Source organism: Bacillus rossius, chromosome 1 (genome assembly GCF_032445375.1).
Source record: "Bacillus rossius redtenbacheri isolate Brsri chromosome 1, Brsri_v3, whole genome shotgun sequence".
NCBI classification, from domain to species: domain Eukaryota; kingdom Metazoa; phylum Arthropoda; class Insecta; order Phasmatodea; family Bacillidae; genus Bacillus; species Bacillus rossius.
The window spans coordinates 305,068,117-305,091,544 of NC_086330.1; the positions used below are offsets into that span (position 1 = coordinate 305,068,117).

General features: G+C 38.2%; 1 protein-coding gene across 6 annotated transcripts in view; it reads right to left on the reverse strand.

The window, feature by feature from the left end:
- LOC134527856 (uncharacterized) overlaps nt 1–23,428 on the reverse strand; it is a 162,723-nt gene that overhangs the window by 84,263 nt on the left and 55,032 nt on the right. For all 6 annotated transcript variants that reach the window (XM_063360823.1, XM_063360821.1, XM_063360824.1 and 3 more), the window contains exon 3: nt 9,207–9,269. Coding sequence is in view for 2 of the 6 variants with exons in the window: in XM_063360819.1 (XP_063216889.1) it covers nt 9,207–9,269 (63 nt within the window). In the remaining 4 variants the exon portion in view is untranslated. The remainder of the gene's footprint in view (nt 1–9,206; nt 9,270–23,428) is intronic.

Sequence of the window (23,428 nt, forward strand, 5' to 3'; positions counted from 1 at the left end):
TATTTTAGAAATGGAAAGAGATTAAGAGGTAAAAAGAAATAGGTAGTCTTTTTTAAGTAAGTACTAAAGTTTACATATAGAAAGTAACTAAGAATGAATAATGAGTTAAATCTAGTGTAAAAGTTTGTTTATTTTTTTAAGTTATGAGTCATAAGTAATTTTTGGAGACAGAATTTCTTTGACAGGAAGTAGTAGAAAAACTTATGTGAATCTTATGGTAACACAAATAATGTAATGAATAATAAATAGATGGTAGGTCTTAAGTTAGGATTAACATTTGAAGCAGAATTTAATTGAGAAGAAGGAAAATAAGTCAGCCTAAATAAAAAAAATAAAATAAAGGGTTTCGTCCTACTAAAGGTATAATTTGTTTGGGTGAACAAGATAGAAAAAAATTATGGTGATGTTAAAACTATGATTGGAAGTGTACAGGTGAAAAAAAAAGAAGCAGCCAGCACGATGATGAACGGGAGGATAATACTGATCCTAATGGTGTCCTGGATAATCGCCAGGATCCCGCAGGAGACAGCCCCCCAACCACCAGTGGGAGTCATCACCGGGGCGCAGTTCCAACCGTTAAGTAAAGCTAAATTGTACACATCCTTCGTGCCATTGCATTTTAGAATAATCTGGCCTCAGAAATTAAATTCTAACCAACGCTGTAGGGAGGACAGAATTAAGGTGTAGCAAAGGTCCAAATCAGAGTCAGGTCTTAAGTGAAAGGGGATGCCCAGGAGCTTTAGATGTGGCTGTACCATGTGACTGTCAAATGTGTCTGGAGGGAGAGTTGAAAATAGATGAAACATACCCTTGCGATTACCAAACTACAACGAAATTTGAGATGATTCTTGTTATTCCAGCAGCTTGGTCGAAATTAAAACATTTGCAATTTCCATAATATTTCACTTCCACAAAAACAATTTTCCCATACTTAACGGATTGTTTAGAGGAGGACTGGCCTTCAGCCATTCCCCACTTAAATTTATCATTTGAAACGTATAAACAAAGTTCATCAGTTGACCTGAAGGAACCGCATGAACATGTGCAGTATTATTATAGAAACTTACAAACTTTGGCATTAGGAATAGTGAGTATGTTATCGCTTTTAATTATTATCAGAAATCCATTTCTAGTAGGAATTGGAGTATTGCCCAAAGCTACAGCGGAAAACGCAGAGGGATTAGTTGTGTTAGAAACAACCTCAAGTGTATCAGTAACACTAATAGCGATGGTATTGTTAATATTTGTTTTGTGGAGATTGTTTGAAGCCAGATGCCGATCTCAAACGAACCAGGTCACGGAGAAGTCACCTTCCAAGGAAGAAGAACAGACACCCTGTGGGAATAATCCTCTAATGATTATTCAAGGTCAAGGGAGGGTTAGGGCAACATTTAAAGATGAGGAGGGAAACAAGTATCACATATGGTTAAGAGTAGAAGAAGAAGTAAATGAGTAATTATAAGGTCTAAACCAATTAAGGAAGAATAAAAGTAGATTTTAAGTTGTTAAGGATTGTTTTATGTAAGGAGTTAAAGAATGTTAACTGGTCGACCAGGTATACAGTTGTAAAGTTATGAAGCTATGTAGTGAGGAAGTTACACCATTATGTAAAGATTGTTACAAAGTAAACAATGATAAAAATTAGAAAATAAAAATATCACAGGGTTACATTATAAAGACAAGGGTCATAATGACTAAATAGCTGTAATGGTCAAAATGTTATAATAATAGGATAATTAAATTGTTAGGTTAACTTAGACTTTAATAAAATTGTAAAACCATAATAGGTTAAGCGAAAACAATGTACATTAAGAGGAAAGGGAAAATCAAAATAACTATGGCAAGTTAAAATGTAAATAACAAAATAAGTCGTAGAAAGATAGAAACCATGAGAATAATTAGGGAATAAAGTAAAATAATAGAATTAATTTGAAAAAGGAAAGTTGTAACTAAGACAAAGGGTGGGAGATCCAGTTATCCTTACCCCTATTTAGAGTTACTAATCATTTAAACAAAAAAGTGCAACAACTAAATAAACTACAAGCGTAGAGTGTTCAGAGACTTCTATACGAGAAGATTTTGAAGTTATAGAAGAGAAACAACGATAGACAACAGCACAACTGACCCAGTGCACACAAGACGCCGAGCAGAAACTCCAGGCCAGAGGAAAGAAGTAAAGCCCAGCAACCTCCAGGGATGCTACAGAATAAGCCTGTTGTGGCCCTCGGGCCACATTTATGATATTTATATTTTTTTTGCTGTTATTGATTTTACGAATTATTTCCATTTTAAAGAATCCTTTTAAATTTTGTAAAATTTTAGTTACTGAATTTTTGATTAATTATTTAATTATTGTGATTATTTCCCTTTATAGTTATATTTTGGTTTGGTTTCGTTCTAGTTTTATTCCTATTCAATATATATATTGATTGTGATTCAATGGCAGGCTACTGGGAGCGCGAGTTCGATTCACCGATGACGTCATGAGCGCCCGAGTGCCGGCGGTGCCGAGGTGAACTGTGGGCCGCGGGACTGTTGGTTTGGGAGTCGCCGCGACCGGACGTGTGGAGGGCCCACGTCGCGAGGCAAGCTTAACCGCTTTTCGACTCTGCACCGGCCAGCCCTTGCCGGGGCCTGCTGAGATGGGGCCTTGCCTTGCCCGGAGGCGTGTTCAGTGGCGATATATTCAAGATTTACGCTAAGGTAAAGAGGCGACACGTAGCATTGGATGTAGCGGTTGTGGATGAAGAATATATTATTCATAAGAAGCATAGCTTTGCAAATTGAACTTATCTACGAAGCACGTATTTCAGTGGAAGCTTACTGATTAGACCCTCCCATTTGTTATAACGGTTCAAGCTACTTTGCATGACTTTGATTAATGTTGAGTGTGTCAAAACTTTTGTAGGAATTCACGTCATTACCTCAAGAGATTTATAATTTAAATTTGGTTTCCCTGCTTGTTTTGCCCTCGGAACTAAAACATTTTCAGTGAAGGCTAAGTGACATTTTTCACGGCACATTTGACTGAACTATATATATGCATTTTCTGAAAGTCACGGTTAACAGCTGTTCGACTCTAAGCAACAAGACGTGCAAGTATTGATGGACGTGCGCGAGTTTAAATCCGGCTCCCAAGAGGACTTTTTTTGAACTTTCATAATTAATCCTTTTTTTTATATAGTATTTTGTCATTACTATGATATTAGTATTTTCTGATTTTTATGATAGCTTTATATTTACATTATATAGTGTCAAAGTAGGTTTAGGTAAATGCCATGTACGATTGTTTAATAATTTTGTTTATGAGTCCTATGAAAGATGTTGCCGATATTAAAATTTTGGATATCATTAATCTGCATTGTGTTTTTAATGAGCCAAAGTCTTGCTGTGTACGTTTGTGATTATTCTCCCTTTCATAGCTCGACCGCCCACGTGCAACTTTTGGAGCGCAATACCTATTTCAGATTTTGCCTTTTTTTTGTCTTGATAGTTACCCAGGGTGAGTCGGGGACGGGACCCCCCCCCTTCCTATTGGATCGGAAGGCGGGTTTCACTGTTGAGTACTGTTATACACCTACCGACCTGAGACTCAGCTTCGGAAGCATCAGCCCCTACTCCAGCAGTAAACAGACAGGAAGGTGAGCTGACTCCAAGAGACTAGTCCGCAGAAGATGAGACAGTTGTTAGGAAGACACTACGCGCCATACACTATGGCCGAGTGTGCGTCAAGAGTCAACCGAAAGAACAGTACATCAGTGAAATACACAAGTGATAGACACTCATGATCTGTTAAAAGAACTGTTAGCTACACAGTGAACAGAAAAGAGTGAAAAACGTATGACTCTTCCCAACCCATCCCTAAAATCCCAGACTTAGAAATAATTTGCACGGGAGGATAAGAATAAGGGGGCGAATTGTTTGTCAGTAACCAGTATGTAACCAGGTATTTTTGTTGTAGGGAGCAGGGAGGCTGTTCTAATTGGAATCGGAAGGGCTGGTCCATCATATGTAAAGAAACTCATGTGGGGGCAGCAATCAAACCAGAACCCCCAAGACACAAGACGCCTACCCGGAAATTGTATAAAAGTGAAATTGTTTTTAGTTTAACTACAAGAGAAAATGAAATCCTGAAAACATTAAGACTGATCAAGGGTGTGAATATGGAAGTGTACAAAAGAACCATAGTTGAACCTAGGAGAGTTACCATAAGTAAATTTACGTAAAGAGGTAATACTCCAATAGCTGCATGTCCTTACCCAAAAGAGAAAAAAAAATGTTTTGTAAAATAATTGTATAATAATGTAAATTGAGGGGAAAAAAAGTAAACCTATCAGCGTGAGGACACACCGCTGTTGTGGAGGGGACTTTGTAACGGCCTAAAATACTGTAGGATACCAGTGAAAGCTTTCTTTGTTTTTCAATATAATAACGAATAACTAGCCAGACGATCAGGACCAGCGGGACATGATGTGAAATGACAAACACAGCAGGAAACTTTGAAGGACAGGTGCCGCGAGAGTTGCGGAAACATGTTTGTGAACGATAGCATAACACGGTCGCGGAAATAAACAGGTTTGTTTGCCACGCGCGCTCAGCTGGCGCGACCTTGGTCACAGCGCAGCGAAACTCTGTCATAAGCACAGGGAAGGAGGGGGAGTGTGTAATGACGTCAGAAGCGGCGCCGAAGCGTCACTGTTTAAGTTATTAACAACAGACGCAAACAGGGTCAGGAGGGGCTTCTTATACCAGGAGATTTTATTCGAGAAGGGAGAGTCACAGAGTCAGTGGGAAGCCTCGCTACTCCGCCACCAGGACGACGATTGGTGAGTGACCAGCCACGATGCGACGATGGTTCAATACTAGACAGCAGCACAACGGCCTTAGGCCCATGTAGCTTGTAATAGTTGGTATCTCTCTCTCATTTCAAAAACTAAAAATACTCACTTTAACAACCACTCGGTTGACATTATTAATAATTTAAAGTAACCCGTCACGTAACTTGGGATAAATTAGTCTGCAACAGTTGGTAACAAGGGAAAGGCACATACGAATCATGAGACAAATGAGGTTAAGAATAAGCTCTAGGAAATGTCAGAAAGCACGGTTTATTTATTAACGACAGTATCCCTGATAGGAACAACTATGGTTCAGTAATTATGTGTTAGTAATAGAAGGTTATAAATTGTACTTGTAAAAACCCAGAAAGTAGAGAATTAAATATATGTTGAATAAACTGTTCGTTGACACTGCTGAAATAAACATGTTCTTGTGGAAACGTTCACCCTTAACCACTTTATTTGAAATGTTTTGCAAATAGGCACTCGTCACCCTACCTTAAGAAATGTTAAAGGAAAAACACGAGTGGTGGAACCGCCCCCAGAACCTGATACTCATGACAGGGCCGTCACGATATCAGGAACACATACGATCCCGGTAGATTCACTTCCATTCCGTTTCCCCTTCATCCTTCACGATTCATTTCATTATCAACTTTTCATGTACATATTCCCTTCATTTCCATCTTTACGGTCAACACAGATAAGAGTCAGTCGACGGCCGTAACAATATGAAGATGATTGATTTTGAAGATGCACATTCATCACAATTTCTTATGAGGAATCACCTTACATCTTGAATATACTGCAGCCATGTTCATATAAAAATAAAAGCATTATGGTTTTATGGCTAACACACAATTTTAACATACATTACCGTATTCTGTGTCTATACTCCAAATTAAAAATCTGGCTGCTCATAACAGTTGTCTACTACTTTTAATAATTCATGACTAGTTGCCAATTTTATTGTATTAAAATACATCAAGTAGCTGCTGAACCAAAGGTACTGGGTTTGTTTCCTGGCAGGTCGAGGTATGAATAATTTCCTTCTGGGGTCCAGGACTGTATTATGTTATCCCTACCCTTCAACACTGAGAAGGCACTGAGAAACCACTGCAGTTTCAGCTTACCTAGTCCACCTGGTCATACTGCAATGTAATACCACAGAATGTACCAGAATAAAGAGCACAACTGTACATCCCTTTATTTGTTGTTGTGTCTACTTTTAATACTATGATGACGTTTGCATGCGTTCAGTTTGTTCCATAAGCCTGCTCTCGTAGGAAACAAGTTCTCAAAATCCAGATTTGTTGCCAATATCATTTTTAAAGGGATCCAAATTTTGAAATGAAAAGAAAAAAGTACTAAGAAAAACAAGAGCATTACAATTATATTTTGCTATTGATATTCATGTTTAATTTTCAGTATTGTTACAAACATGCAGCTGAAAAATTATTCATTTGAATCACACTAATTAACAGTACGAAGACAACCTACCGAAAAGGGCAGCCAAGGTAGGATGGGACAGCAGGGGGAGAGTTTGGGTGGTCTGACAGCCACGGACCTGGCGTGATTGCATCCACCTGCACACGACATCTAGTTGACAGCGTCCACTTAGCAGGTAAACCAACAAACAACTCCCTGACTTTTCCCTCACTTCTCCAGGTCTTTTATGATCTTTCACTGACCAGATAACTGCAATATATCCATAGAAAAATTTCAAAATAAATTTTTGTGCCTCTTCTTAACACTCTCATGGTCACAATGTACTCATGGATTCTTCAATGTTGTGACAAATGCTTAGACAAAGACAATGAAAAAAAAGCCTAGAAACTATGGACAAAGTGGCCTCACAGCCACAAAATATGACTCTGCTTAAAAATACTTAGCATTGAAGCAAACAAAGACAACCCCAATATAATCTGCATGGCACAGTTAAAGGGTTCACGATACGAGATGAGCCTTCCTCCCCTCCTAATATTTTCCAGAAATCCAAAACTCCCTGACGTATTACAACCTTCGTGTGAAACATATGTCAACTAACATAATCATCTATACTTCAATCCATTATATATAAAATAATATGTTCCATCTACGTCCAATACATTTAATTGATAGGCTCTAAAAATTGGAGATTTTGGGACATAACACGCGAGGTGGTGCAGAGTAAATGCTGAACCTGGGTTCAAATCCCAGTCGAGCCATCCTGATGTTTGTGGTTTCCCAAGATTACTCCCAGCACACACTGTGTCTCACTGTGGTGTGCCTCACTCAGGCTGTATACAGAGTTGGTGTCCACTGCTGCCACATTGATACTACCACAATTTCAATATTTCAAATATTATTTTTAATACTATTGTTAACTAACTATAATAAGTTTTAATTTTTTGACGTGACATCTAATAAATCGATGAACGCCGGCTGCACGCACGAAAAAGTGTCCCGTAATGGACATTGTCCCACTACGATGTGTCCCGTTACGCTCATTGTACGCTTGCGCCGCATCTCTCTTCCACTAGATTGGAACAACCATAGATTTGACATTTCAATCATGTTTTCGTTGTTTGAATTATTAATAATATGTAATTTAACGATTGTCCACAGATTTTCAGCACAATCGGTACGGTTATTTAAAATTAATGTTGAATTTTCAAATACGTTTTGTACAAACAATGGTGTTTTACAGTTACACATAATAATTCAAATTACACCCGGGATCTTTTGCACAATGTTTTAAAAAATATTGTAACACATTAGAAATAAGTTTGGTGTATTTGGGATGTGTATCTGTTATAAAATCGTATTATAAAAACAAAATAATATTATTCCCCTACGGTGCTGTCATCTACGGTGACGGACGCGAACCGAACGAATCGCGCTATCTATCCGCGTCCGCGGCAACCAGGCACTCGTTAATATATATTTTCCTTTGTTTATCGCGAGGGGCATTATTATTAATGAATTATAAATAAAATTGTGTGCCCGGGGCCACAACTGCATATCATTTTGAGCACTGGAAGACAAAAACGTAAAATATTCTCAATGAATTTTAATCTCGGCCCCAGCGCACCACGAGCGTCTGTGTTGGAGATTAAAGCCGAAATTCTTTCTTAAACTTACTAATACTTATTTTATTAACTGCAAGGGCATTTTCATTCAATTCTACGTTTAATTTCACGACGAACAAACCTTGTTGTTAAATGTGTAATTCCGAAAAAGCGTACAACATTCTCGACGATCTTGAAGTTAAATAGCAAACATGTATAAAAGTTATAATTAAAATAATCTCTTCGTTAAAGTAATAAACATATTTGAATTAATGAGTGCAAATAAAAGTAAATTTATCAATTAAATTGTACATTTCATTTCACTCCTCCTTTGTATCCATATAAAATAGTGATAATTTAATAAAAATGATTCAATTTTATTCATAAAAGTATGCAATCATTTCATCAATGTTTTGTTATGACGTCACGTTAAACTATCGTCCGTAAACCGACTTTACAGACAAACAATTTTTTTTTGTATATTAGAGGCATGGGACATCAAAATACGCATCCGTCGCCCATTGACTTTAAATACAGAATTATAAACTACATATTTGGAAAACATTCTTCAGCAGTTTTTGCTGAACGGAAAAACACGGATAGAAGACAGATGAAATGTGTTTGGTAATAGATTTTTTTTTTTTTAATTTTCCTATATGTTGGTTTTTCTAACACTATAAAATAGTGATATTTACAGTTCTATTACAGTTGTAGGCCACTGTGAAAGAAAAAAAATACTATACTAACCACCAATTATTTCCTAAGAGAAACTATTTGTAACAGTCAGTCACTATGAATAACAAGGCATTCCATTTAAGTATGTGCTTTGCTCAAACACAGAAAAAAAATTTACTATTAAAGGATATAAATTTGTTGACAAAAACAAAATGATGTTGTTCAGTTACAACTCCTTAGAAGTAAAAATTGAATATCAGATGATTATCGTGATGAAATACAACAAGAAAATGTATCTCCAAAATTCTCATTCCAAAATTTTCTTTAAAAAATACAATGATTTAGATACCTTTAAAACATTTTTTCATAAAGTTATAAAGTTGGGTATAAAATATTTGTGCTATATGGCATATATCTAGCAACAGAGCACACTGAAACAAGGACAGAGATATTTGCAGAAATCATGCTTTGGAAAGAGAGAGTAATTAAAATGCACACTGTAATCCAAGGATGAGACACGCGACATAGAACATGGCCGATTCCTTCGCCAAGTTTGCTGACTTGCTTCGTGTATGTTTCTCTCAAGTGACCCTGACAACAAAACACAAAACCTAATACATTAAATAAATTCTGGTGTACTCACAGGCCTGGTCAGCCTGCCCTTGGTGGTCACCTTCGGGCCGAACTGCTTGCGCAACAACTGCTCCTGCAACAAGATGAGCAGACACATCACATGGCTGGCTGCCTCTAGTAGAGCCCGCCTGCTCACAGGACCTACGCCCAACAGACGACCTGCCATGTTGCGCGCCACGGCCGAGAGGTGCGTCACCAGTCACCCAGCGGGATTAATCCCAAGTAGTGCTTGTAACGTTGCATTACTCCTGCCACCCTGCTAATAATAACCATACTTTAACTAACAATGAGTTAGGTTGCTTGTATGATTTTCTTGTTAAGGGTTAATTGTTGTTTTATAATCATATTTAATCTATTATGCATAACATTTAAGGTACATTGTTTATGTTAAAAAATCTTGATTAATAATTATTCATTTTGGTTACGTTTTATATGACGTTTAATGTATAATTTTTTTATTCTTCTATTGTAATTTGTTGGTTGGTTCAATTAATACATGTATTAATTACATTACGTTTTTACATATTTATTAAAGTTTATAACTGACCAATACTTCAAAATTCTATAAGGTAATAATTAAAAAAGAATTATGGTGTGACACCCTGGCACCATAAGTTATTTTTCTTGTCTCCAAGAAGTGTGAGGTTGGGAAAACCATCCTATAGGTACATGACTGCACAACAATGTAGTAGAGTGTTCACTGGGCGCTATTTCAGCACGCAATCAGGATTAGCTATGCTGTGGGGTGATGTGACGCTTCAGAGTTTCATGGAAAAATACATGGAGGGCATATTTTACCTTATTTGGTCATGTGTCTTGTGATTGGTCAGTTGGCCCACAGAGTTGCCTCCCTTAATTTCCACTTTTGACAAGGAAGATAGATGTGTTATCCAACCAGTTGTCACTCGATTGTTGCTGCATGCGGTTGTGTCGTCTGCAGCTCACTACAATGTTATAAGTCCGTGAGGCTGTGAACTTAATGCCTGCTGGTTGCAACCAGGCCGAATCTTAACATTTTTTTGTATCTTTGCACACAGATAAATAGAAATTTGATCCCAGGCGTCGGCTCCCCGCGGGACATGGTCTCAAAACTATATACATTGGTTGAAAAACTTTAGCTGGGAAAGTTAATTAGTTTTTCGTGTAATCGAGCGACAAGAAGTTACAACGATCAAATGAAACTGTGATTGGTATGTAAGTTGTGATCTGTATTTTGAAAAATAATAAAGATAATAAAAAATTAGTTTGAAAACTCTTTTAATTGGCAGGCAAAGAAGAAAAACTTTTTCAAGTCAACAGAATCAAATTATCAAGTATCAGGAATTTGTTACTATTCTTGGTTGCCTGGCCGGGCTAGCATGGAATGTAACAAGCCCACGTCTCTTCTGTGGGCATGGCCAGTGCTCCACAGTCTTCTGCTTTATGGCACAGCTACAATGTCTGGTTCTCTCAGCTGGCTACCAGTTCTTATTCTCCAAGGTGTATTTTACCATTTTGGGTCGCACATTGTTTGTAATGTTCTATTTTGAAAAAAAATTTTATATGTGAAAACATATATTTAAAAAATAACACATCAAATGCTGTGACACAATAGATTCTAGAAACTCCTAAGCATACAATTCGAATGAAAGTTGTTAAACAAGAAGCGGAAACTGCAGAAGGAAAGTGCAGGGAGGGAAGAGATACACAGACAGAAAGACAGGCAGACAGACATAGATATGGAAAGCAAGGGAGATAGAGAAAGGAAAGGAAAGAGAGAGAGCGAGAAAAAAAACAGACATAGAAAGCAGTGGCATAAGTGGAGGGGTCCCTTCACCAACCTCCAAAATTCTAAACAATTTAACATTCTTTACAAGCCAAAAGGGATTGAAAGCAAACAGCGAGCAACACAGTGCAGCAACGCTGCAAATGAGTGCTGCATGTCATGAAGCACTGCATTGGCATAGTTTATTACTATCGATACTTAAGTTAATAGTTCTTTTGCGACTTGTTTCATAAAGCAAACATACTAAAGAGGTTTGTCTTAACTCATTATTTATGATTGTGCTTCAATTCCTACCTGAACTTCTATGGCTGAAATAATGATTGAGTATTACTTACTGTTTACTGTTTACATCCTGTCATTATTAATTAATAATTCTATGGTGCAGTGTTATATTTTAATGCTGTGATAATTGTACTGCACACTTTAATGACATTAATTGCTTTCAGTGATCAGTGACTATGAAGAATTTACAAAACTACTTTTCCTCAAGTTAATAAAAAAAACTGACACGGAGGAAGGGGATAAACAGCATGCTGAACGTAAGGAAGTCTCATCTCACAACTTCCGTGCTCCTAATCCTGAAACTAATGCAAGTAATGAACTTCTTGATCAAGAATGGAAGGTTGAAATGGAACATGATGAAAATGATGCAGTACATCTAAGCCAGGCAGATCCAAGCCAACGAGATTCATCTCCCTACACCTCAGTTTCTAACAACAGCCAGTACAAATACAATGGCCAAAATTAACTTTTTTAACAGACATACGGATAACTACTGAAAGTTACAATTTTACACCAGTTGAAAGGAATGTGAAATTTTAAGAATGAGGTTGGTTGGCATACTCTGACACAAGAAAGTAATTCCCTACAAGTTGTGTGCAGTTTTTGCAGCAGATTCCAAATCAGGTGAAAGGATGCATGAAACAAATATTCCTGGGGAGTATTTCAAACTCTCTGTTTTCCTGCCCTTTCTTGACTACATTTCAAACCGATTGCAAGACAAGTTTTCTAACTTCATTGAGCGAGCAAAATTTAAATTCTCTTGCCTCAGAGTGTAGTTCACACATCCGATGCAGATATCAGTCTGCTGGTAATGTTATATACTGAACCAGTGGGCTGAAGATGTCAGCGCATCACATGAGTTATTCTACAATGAACTAAAATTTGGTGATGCAATTTCCTCAATTGCAATATGAAACCTGAATGTTTTGATTTCATCTCTGCTCTGAATAACTGCAGTAAAACTATTTCCCCACTTATGCACAAACTGCTAAAGTTGTTTCCTGTACTACCAATTATTACAGCAACACCAGAACAAACATTTTCCACACTGCGAGTGCAGCTGCAAACACAGTGAAGACTTGAGGGGAAGCGGGCTGCATTGTTAACTTAAAGAAAAAAGTTGCTACAATTTTTTATGTGGAGACTGTCAACTGCTTGCATTGTCAGTAAAAACTTACATCATATTCTCAGACTTTAATTAAAATTCTCACTTCATAATCAGTTCCATATCTACTCGTAGGTATTGAAAATTTATTTTGTAATCCAGTAAAGTATCATGTTTGACATTTTACAACACCTATCTAAAAACAGTTCTAACACCAATAACCAAATTCAAATTCAGTAAAAACAAACATTTTTCTCTGCAAACAAAAGAAACTTCTAAAACACCTAGGTACTAATGCAAAACTTCAGAAGTATATATATTTTTTAAAATGATCAATACAACAAAGTACAATGAATACACAACCACGGTTATAGACACTATAGTTCCGACAAGCAATAAAAAGAATAGTCTTTTCCAACTGATATTAAACCAGCTGAGGTACCGGGCACTGCTTGGGTTTTACGTATCGTGAAAAGCCTTACTGTACTAGGATATGGATGATTGTTTTCAAATCTCATGTACACAGTAGATTTTATTTAAATAGAAAAGAAACACCAAAAACATTTTTCTTTTTTTATTTTGTTACCACCCACCACCTCCGGCTAGCTCAAATTAGGTTATGAGTGGAACATACAGGTAACAGGTCACGAAGAAAGAAGAAATATATATACAATATTCTATGTATTACCTGGTTTTAATTATTCATTTAAAAAACACAAAATATTTACCACAACAGCGCAAACAACAAAAATTTAAACGGTACCTCCATAAAGGGGAAAAACACGTAGACTTATTACAAATTACATTATATTGCCCGGATAAGTTCCAGGCAGCAACGGCTGGACAAACTCTTTGTCGCCTCTCTGTGGGCTTTGCCTACGACTATGGTCAAAAATTTCTAATTTATTAAAATGTCCGAAGAGAAAAAAAAAGGTTGTTAGGCGTCGCCCGGACCGTAGCCGCTAAGTTGTAGTTCAATATAACATTGCTAAAATGCTGCGAGCCATCGCCCAACCACGACCTCTCGGCACGGTGCTCGGACAATGACCGTTCGGCATGGTGCTCGGACAATGACTGATCTTACAGCCTGTAACAACCCAGATTACAGCCTTCCTCATGCAATCCAGTAATAATCTTTTGTTATAAATTTTTTTTGTCATATTTCAGGTTAGGTTTTCAAATGATTTAAAGTTTTTCCTTTTGAAAGTTATTATAAACGTTTTTCTCTGGGTTAATTGTTTTTATTTTTTAAAATTCATAAGTTTATTTTTGAAGTAATTTTTTTGCTGGCTTCTTTGTGTGGGAAGGCATGCTGACGTGATTTTCCTCCGTTATTTCCACAACCGAGGCTTTGTTTCACACGCTAGGCGTGTGAGTCATGGTCACGGGAGTGCGAGAAAGATATAAAATCGCTGCACGGTGGGAACAGAAGTAAACATTTCGTGGGAGTTTCTGTTGCTATGTGCCGTGATTGGCTGAAAATTACGTCAGCGAGCCCGGAACACTGCCCGCACGAAGGAAAGGATGGCTGTAAAGTTAGTCATTGTCTGAGCACCGTGCAGAGAGGTCATGGTCGGGCGATGGCTCGCATCATTTAACAATCTTATATTGAACTACAACTTAGCGACTACGGTCTGAGCGACGCCTAACAACCTTCTTTCTTTTTCTCTTCGGACATTTAAATAAATTCAAAATTTTTGACTGTAGTCGTAGGCAAAGCTCACAGCGAGGCGACAGTGTTTTGTACAGCCATCGCTGCCCGGAACTGATCTGGGCAATATAATGTAGTCGTAGTAAGAATCTACGTGATTTTTTTTTCTTTTTGGAGGTACAGTTTAAATTTTTTTTGTGTGCTCTGTTATACAGAATATAGTGTGATTTTATCATGAATAAAAGAAACAGGTAATCCATCGAACATTGAGCAGTAATTTCTTCGTGACCTGTTTCTAACCTGCTGTATGTTCCACTCATCACCTAATTTGAGCTAGCCGGAGGTAGTGAGTGGTAACATTTGACGGCCCAACGTGTGGCTGGCACGGACTTCTACACGCCCTGAGTTATCAAAATTTTCAAAGAACATTTTTTTGTCTCAAAAAAAAAAAAACGTCATGAACTTCAAGCTATGTTTACATCTATCAATCATTCATTTAGTGCTTTGTCCACGAGTCGTAAAAACCACGGGAGACCGAAGCGGCGAGACACAGGGGTGTCCAGTACGCAGAACTTCGAGATTGTCGCATCGCGGGACTTCGAGAGCGTTACATCGCTGGACTTCGAGATCGTTACATCGCGGAACTTCGAGATTGTGGCATCGCGGGACATCCCGGAACTTTGAGATTGTGGCATCGCGGGACATCGCAGAACGTCGAGATCGTCGCATCATGGGACTACGTGGGACAGAGCAACAAAAACAAGTTAGCTAAGGTCGTAATTTAAAAACTTATTTGTTTACACTGGTTAGGTAGAAATTGTTATATTTGTTTCAGTGAAGAAAAAAAAATTGTAGTCTGGACAGTGGGGAAGAGTTTCTGGGTTTTTCGGAGTGTAGCGGTTTGAACTGCGCGCGCCGCATCGGCCTCCGGCACTCCGCTCCCCTCCTCCTTCTCCCTACTTTTCCCCCCTCCTAGTGGTTGTTCTATGTCTACTCGTTCACCCCCCCCCCCCCTTGATTGGCGCATGCGCGCGCTGCGGTGCGATCTTATAAATTGAGCTGCAACCATGTCAGGAGCCTCTTTTTTGCTTCTGGTTTTAGTCAGGCTCGGTTGTCAGCAGTAGCTGATCTGTTGTAATCTACTAGCATGTAGTCCGTTAGGTTCAGTTTGAACTACGTGGGTGTGCGACCTCAGGGGAAAAATGTAAGTTGGTTTGAGTTGTGTGTGAGGCGGTGGCCCTTACCTTAATGTAGAGTCATTTATTCTTGAATTGGTTTGTCTAAATTCCTTTTCGGCCACCACCTTGAAAATTGTTTAGTTTGGATTACTGCATTAACGTAACTTCACTGTCAACTTCGTTTTTATTGGTAACTGTCTCCCCCTGATACGTCGTCGCACGTATTTGATTATTTCTTATTAATGTAAATTCGTTCTGTAATTGTAACTGCACTTTGCAGTAGTTTTGTAAAACATAATAATGTAACGTCTTTCTTTAATTGTAACTGCACTTCGCAGTAGTTTTGTAAAATGTAAATAATGTAACTTCTTTCTTTAATTGTTTAATTGTAACTGCACCTTGCAGTAGTTTGTAAAACGTAAAATGTCTGAATTTAACTGCATACTTGGCACTGCTTTTGCTTCGCGTCAACTGCGCGTTGTATGATGGGATCGCTTACGGTGTAGCTGGCTTACCTTCGAAGCTAGTTGTTAACAAGCCCGTTTTGTCTAAAATCATTGTTTTTGATTTTTGTATTTAGCCTTGCCTAAATTGTATTCACTTAACATCATCAGTAACCTAATGTTATGATTTGATGTTTGAATAAAATGTCTGTGTACCTGATACCATTTACCTTGCATACCTAATCTGCTCCATTCACGTAAACCCCAGTCCATGCCAGGTTCTGGCCTCCCATTCCAATGCTCCTAAGCTAGATAGGCTTTACAGGAGAACTCTGAAATTTTTGCGGAAAATCTTGAAGACCAGGGGAATTTAAATACAGAATTAATGAGCCAGGATTTTCCAGGTTCCCGGGAAATTTCTGGTAACATGGAACATCCTGCAGGACCTATTCAAAGTGAGGTTATGGGGGGGTCCGAACAGATGATGCAAATGTTAATAGCCATACAACAACAAATTGCAAAGGGGCAACACAAAATGGAGTGCATGCAACAGGAAATACGACATGACTTAATGCTTGTAAGGGAAGAAAGTTTCACAAATGTACAACAGGAAGTTGTAAAAGTGGAAACTGAAATTAAACATGTGTAGGCTAATGTAAACAAACAAATTTCCGCATGTGCATCAAGGGTTGAGAGCTGTGAATCACAAGTTGAAAGGGCGCAAGCTAATTTAGAAACTTGTGAAAATAAAATAATAGTGTCAAAAGAAAATATTGAATTTGTTGGGAATGAGGTACATGAAAATAAGGGTAAAATTACAGTTCTGAAAGAAATTCAAGGGGAAATTCAAGCAGAAGTTTTGTATTTTGTAAAGTTGTATTTTTTGAAGAATTGTTATAGCATAGTATAGGAATTTATACATAAGATTAATGAAGCAAATTTTTATAATGAATAATATGTTTTACAAGGGTTTTAAAAAGAAAGAAAACTGTACACATAAATTTTTAGATAAATAACTATATGTTAATGTGAATGTTTTTCTGTTTTGAAAAAATAACTATGATAATATATCTATAAATTCTTTTGAGTAGACTGGTACTAAATTTTATTTGAAGAATTGCTTTACATTGTGATAAATTCATTGCACTTAGGTAAGATTTTGTTTATTTAATGTTGTGTCATGGGAAGCTGTTAACTGAAATTTATTATGAGTTATGTTTTCATAAAAATGATAGAATTTTGAAAAGGTTAAATGTTTTAAATTCAAGTGCCACACATGTTTAATGATAAATGTTTGTTTTGGATTAAATTTCAGGGTGTCAACATACTATATTAAAGGTATGAAATGTAACGCTATTCGTTATTGAAAACTAGTCGTCGAGTTTTGAAGCTGCAGAAGCAGTTGTGTGTTCATGATGGCCAGTTTAGGCGAATTATTTGTATTGCCCTAAATAAGCAGCAGATGTTTTTTTTTGTGTAATGTGGTTTGTGAGGCAGCTGGGGGGCCAGGAGGTTAATTTTAAATATGTTTCCGGCATGGTGTCCGATGTTTTTTTTGCAAGGGTGCGTCCCTTCTCCTTGGTCACTCCCACCCCTCATCAATGTTAATATATGTGTTGCTGCTGAAAGGGGAGATATGGTTTGAAACCTAAGGAAGGTCATTTGTTCATGTAATTTGTTTTTAAAGAAAAGAAGCGTACGACTGTATCTTAACGAAGTGTTTGTCATGCCATGACTGTAGAATGGGATGAGAGTTTTTTTCTGAAATCAAGCATAGAAAGTGACTTTCCTGGAGTTTTGAAGCTCAAGTGTGCAAAATTTCGTCGAGTTCAGAGTAAAACTGTAGATTTGTTATCAAAAACAAATGGAAACTCTTCTTTATACATATACTAGCTGAAGTAACAGTGCTTTGCTAAAACAATCAACAGAAAGAACACTCTCACATAGCTTATTATACATGCCCTTCCTTGTGGGCATGTCACTGCCACACCTTGATTGAAAATACAATCAAACAATGCAATAACAGTTGCCAGAAAACAAAGAAAAGCATCGACAATGCAACAGCAAAAACACATCAAGTAGTATCAAAATTCTGCTTTAGGGGGTGGTTTTCTTGATATCTTACATATACAGTGATCTTCCTCGTGTTTTAAAGTTCAAGTGTATATAATTTATCAAAATCAAAGTAAAACTGTACATTTGTATAAGAAAAAAAAATATAAACACACAGATTACTTAAAAATGTAAAGCAGACGTTTAAAAAATATTTTGTATTCAAAAATACTTTTTGATTAGAATCACAGGACAAATTGAAGCCTGCGATTTCCACTCGGTGATAACATATACATACATTAGATTATCAATTTGTTTGGGAATGTCCCAATGAACTCCTGACACTTTCACCCCGTACTCAAGCTTGTCTCTCTGTTCACAAATTTTGTTAATACATGCATAGAGGGCGCTACTCATGTGAGTGCACAATAAAGAGATTAAGTATTCTACTAAAGAATGTTCTGTCTAGCCTAAAGAAACACAATTCGAAGGAGACCCAAAAACCAAAATGACTTCTGAATAAATCATGAGTTAATTTTATGATATACAGTGTTTAGTGGCTTATGGTATTTTTAGACCTATCATTTTCTGAGTCCTTTTCAAAATGAACTGTCTCAGTTTCAGCCAATCAGCCCCTGTTCAAGTGTTAAAAACCTATGTGAGAAGCACAATGGCTGGGCAAAGACTTAATGGACTTGCACATATGTATGTAAATACATAAATTAATGATAGACATTAGCACCAATCAAGTATTGGATGAAATTGCAAGAAAATTTCACTGAATACTGCTTTTGTTAAGGTGCAAATCTCAAAGTAACATACTGTGTGTGTTGCGTGTGTGTTATGTACTATATTTTAATTTTGTTTTAAGTAATATTTTTAAAAACAGCACTAACATAATAGCAAACAATTATGTAAACACAATGTATAGCACATTCATATTCCCCCTGCTCTGATATTAACATAGATAATTTTATACATAATGAATGTTTGTAGATTTATTTGCACAAAAACTGTTGAGATGTGTAAATTATTATCTGGCTATGTTTTTGTTCATTATAGTACAATATGCAACTGTGAATTTTTTCCTTCGTGCAAGTTGGTAGTTGTGTGTGCTGTATGTATCTGTGCAACATGTCGGGTGTATGAGATCGGAGATGAATAAGACAGACCTTTATATCCATTTGCATCGCTTCTAATTTAATATCCATAACAAGGGTTATGGGCCCAGTAGGCAAATGGATATAGTACAACAAAAAAGTGCTTACATGAGTTCGGGAAAAACATTTTTCGGTTCGCGAAGTGCGCGATGTATGGCCGGTTAACCTCACACGCCGAAAACGTGTTACGATCACAATGAGCACTCCGGGTCCGGGATTGCCGATGGTTGAGAAATTAATCGGCAGGGAGAATTTCTCAACATGGAAATTCGCCATGAAGGCGTATCTGGTTCACGACGACCTGTGGGATGTCATCGAGACAGCGCCGGATACCGCCAAGGTCGACGACTCGTGGAAGAAGAAGGACAGAAAGGCCCACTCGCGCATCATTCTTTTTGTTGATAAAACAAATTACTCCCATATCCGTGACACGAAAACGGCTGCGGAAGCGTGGAAGGCACTGGAGAGTGCATTTGAAGACTCTGGCCTAACAAGGCGTGTTGGTTTGCTCAGAAGTTTGGTTACAACAAATCTGGAGAAGTGCAAATCTGTTGATGATTACTGCGACAAGATCATAACAACCGCTTTCAAATTGAATGAAATGAAGTTCAATGTGAGCGAAGAATGGGTAGGGACCTTGCTTTTGGCTGGTTTGCCAGACCAGTATAAGCCAATGATTATGGCCCTTGAGAATTCTGGGACACCCATCACTGGAGACTCCATAAAAGTGAAGCTTCTTCAAGACATCAAGAGTGAAGATTGGGGTCAAAGTGAAGACAGTACTTTGTATGCTAAAAGACAGCCTCAAAAGATTTTAAGATGTTATAAGTGTAATAGACCTAACCACATTGCTAAGTTTTGTCACCAAAAATCAGAAAGGAACCCAAGCAAAAAATGGGATTCTAAGAAGGAAGAAACAGCAAAAAAAAGGAGCGGTGATTATAGGAAAGCATTCTTAGCGGCAAGTTGCAAACAAGAACACAGCACAGAGATGTGGTATCTGGACTCGTGTGCCTCTACGCACATTGTCAATGACGTAAGCAAAATGTATGATGTTAAACCCACTAGTAGCACAATTTTAGCAGCAGATGGGTCAGACTTGGTTGCAGATGTTTCGGGAAGTGTGGACCTGAAGTTCTTAAACGGTGTAGAAACAGTAGCCGTGGAGGTAGGAAATGTTTTACACATACCTAATTCAACTGTCAATTTACTGTCAGTGAGAAAAATAGTAAGTAAGGGCCACACAGTAACCTTCAACAAAGAAGGAGGTTATGTGCATGATGATAGGACTGGTGAGCTAGTTTCCACAGCCCATTTGAAAAATGGGATTTATTGCATGAACACACCAGAAACCCGACAATGTTTCTACACGGAAGAGAAAGGTTTGTTGTGGCATCGCAGATTGGGCCACTTGAATCGTAAAGGGATGCTGAAACTTTCCAAGATTTCTGAGGGGTTAGGTGAAGATATTGTGGTAAAGGACCCTTGTGAAGTTTGTGTGATGGGGAAGCAATCTCACTTGCCCTTCAAACTCAGCAAGAAATCCTCAGAAAATATCCTGGACCTTGTACATTCAGGCATGTGCGGACCCATGGAGACATCATCGGTTAGTGGACGCAGGTACTTTCTTACGTTTATCGATGATCACTCGCGAATGGTATATGTCTATTTTCTAAGAGACAAGTCAGAAGTTACGAAGGTCTTTAAAGATTTCAAAGCCATGGTGGAGAAGCAGACAGGCCGCAAAATAAAAAAGCTGAGATCGGACAATGGCAGAGAGTACGTGAACGAAGAGATGAAGGGTTTCCTGTCTTCTGAAGGTATCATTCATCAACTCACTGTTAGGTACAGCCCACAGCAAAATGGTGTGGCCGAGAGAGCCAACAGAACACTGGTTGAAAAGGCTCGGACTATGTTATTTGATGCAGGCCTCCAGAAGAACTACTGGGCAGAAGCAGTCTCTACAGCAGCATACCTGATGAATCGTTCCCCCTCAGCAACTCTGGGAGACATAACGCCTTACGAAGCCTGGCATGGCAGAAGGCCATCTTTGTCGCACCTCAGAATATTTGGGTGTGAAGCTATGGTGCATATTCCGAAGGCACTAAGGAAGAAGTGGGACTCCAAGTCAGTAAAACTAATTTTTGTTGGGTACTGCAATGCAACGAAAGGTTACCGATTTCTCGACCCTAAGACCAACAACATCACCGTCAGCCGAGATGTAACCTTCCTTGAGTGCGGAAGTGAGAAAAGTAAACCAACCCCTACAAATGAGAAACAGGCAGAAGCCCCCGCGGTGGAAGTTACTCAGGAAAACGAGGAAAGCTCAACCCCTTCGTATGACGGTGGCACGTCAGAACATGACCCTGACGAAGAGCCATTCTTGGGATTTGAGGATCGACCTGAAGAAAAGGGACAGGAGGCGTCAGAGGGTCCTCGACGTTCTACACGACATCCCAAACCCAAGGTCTGGCCTGATCACGAAACTTATTACAGTGAAGTTGCAAGTTCGGCTGATGGCTTGATCAACATTGATGATGCATTGCAAGGAAAGGACTCAAAGCAGTGGAAGAGGGCCGTCGAGGTGGAATTTTTGTCGCTGGAGAAAAACAGTGCATTTGAGGAAGTGGATCTACCGAAAGGCGCTAAGTTATTGAAAACGAAATGGGTTCTAAAAGTAAAAACCGGCAGCAATGGGGAACCAGATACATATAAAGCTCGACTGGTGGTGAAAGGATGTAGCCAAGTCCATGGGATTGAATACGACGAAACCTATTCTCCTGTTGTTAGGTATCCTTCCATTAGATACCTGCTGTCGATGGCAGTAAAAGGAAATTTAGAAGTGGACCATATGGATGTAAACACTGCATATCTGTATGGAGATCTCCAGGAAGAGCTGTATGTAGTCCCTCCAAAAGAATTTACCTTGTCTTCAGATGCAAAGGTGTGGAAATTAAAGAAAGCAATCTATGGGCTCAAACAAGCTGGGAGAAATTGGAACAAAAAGGTTGATGAAGTACTGCCAAGCCTGAAGTTTGTTCGATCAAATGCAGACCCTTGTGTGTACAACTTCAGGGATGGTGCCAACTTTGTTGTTATAGCGCTCTATGTTGATGACATGTTGTTCTTCTCCAATGACAGGGAGGTCATGAACAAAAAAAAGAAGTCGCTACAAAAATACTTTGACATGAAAGATCTTGGCAGTGTCAGCCATTGCCTTGGTATGACCATCACCAGGAATCGAGAGGAAGGCAAGCTCTGGGTGTCCCAAGGGGAATACGCCAACAGGATTTTGGAGAGGTTCGGTATGAGCGAGGCCAAACCTGTCTCCACCCCCTTGACCCTGGACTGGACTTCGAGACTGAAGGTGAGAAAAACTTTGATATTAGCGTTCCATATCAAAAGGCCATTGGGAGTCTTTTATATCTTTCGCAGATCACCAGGCCCGATATTGCTTTTGCTGTCAACCTCTTGAGTAGGTTCAACAACAATTATAAAAGTGTGCATTGGCAAGGTGTCAAAAGAGTGCTAAGATATATAAAAGGCACCGTGGGCTACAAATTGGAATATACCAAAGAGGGTGGAAGTGACATAAGTGTCTTCTGTGATGCAGATTGGGGGAACAAAATAAATGACAGATGCTCGGTGACAGGTTGTGTATTCAAACTGCCTGGAGGCTTAATTTCTTGGTTCAGCAAGAAGCAAAAGACTGTTGCTCTTTCTACGTGTGAAGCGGAATACATGGCACTGTCATTCACAGTGCAAGAACTGTTGTGGCTCAGACAGCTAATGTTGGATATTGACCCTAACAGTGTTCCAAAATCACTTCCCGTTTATTGTGACAATAAGGGTGCCATTCAACTGGCAAAGAATTCTGCAACAAATGCTAAATCCAAACATATTGATGTCAGATATCATTTTTTAAGGGAACATGTTGAGTCAGGGACTATCAGTGTCAAGTACTTACCTTCTGAGAATATGTTGGCTGATGCTCTTACAAAGCCTCTGAACAGGACAAAACATGAGTCATGTGTAAAACGGTTTGGACTTGTGCTGTAATCATTTTTTCTCAGTTGGCAAGTTCATGCAATGACGTGTGTGTGAATTTTTTTGTAGATATTAATTTAAGGGATGGTGTTGAGATGTGTAAATTATTATCTGGCTATGTTTTTGTTCATTATAGTACAATATGCAACTGTGAATTTTTTCCTTCGTGCAAGTTGGTAGTTGTGTGTGCTGTATGTATCTGTGCAACATGTCGGGTGTATGAGATCGGAGATGAATAAAACAGACCTTTATATCCATTTGCATCGCTTCTAATTTAATATCCATAACAAAAACTAAATTTTGTAAAAAAAAAAAAAAAAAAAAACATATATGTATTTTCAATTATTAGGTCAAGAAATTATTAAATAGCATCTTTTTGCATTTTAAAATCCAAATTTTCCCTGGGGAGAATCCCCAGATTTATTAGTGAGATCTGTGTTCCTCAGTAATTAAATACTTAACTATGTTTGGCAGATTACTTGATTTGAAGTTCTCCATGAAAAAAAATCCGGTGAGAAAATAAATGGAGAGAGAAGTTACAGGTAGAGA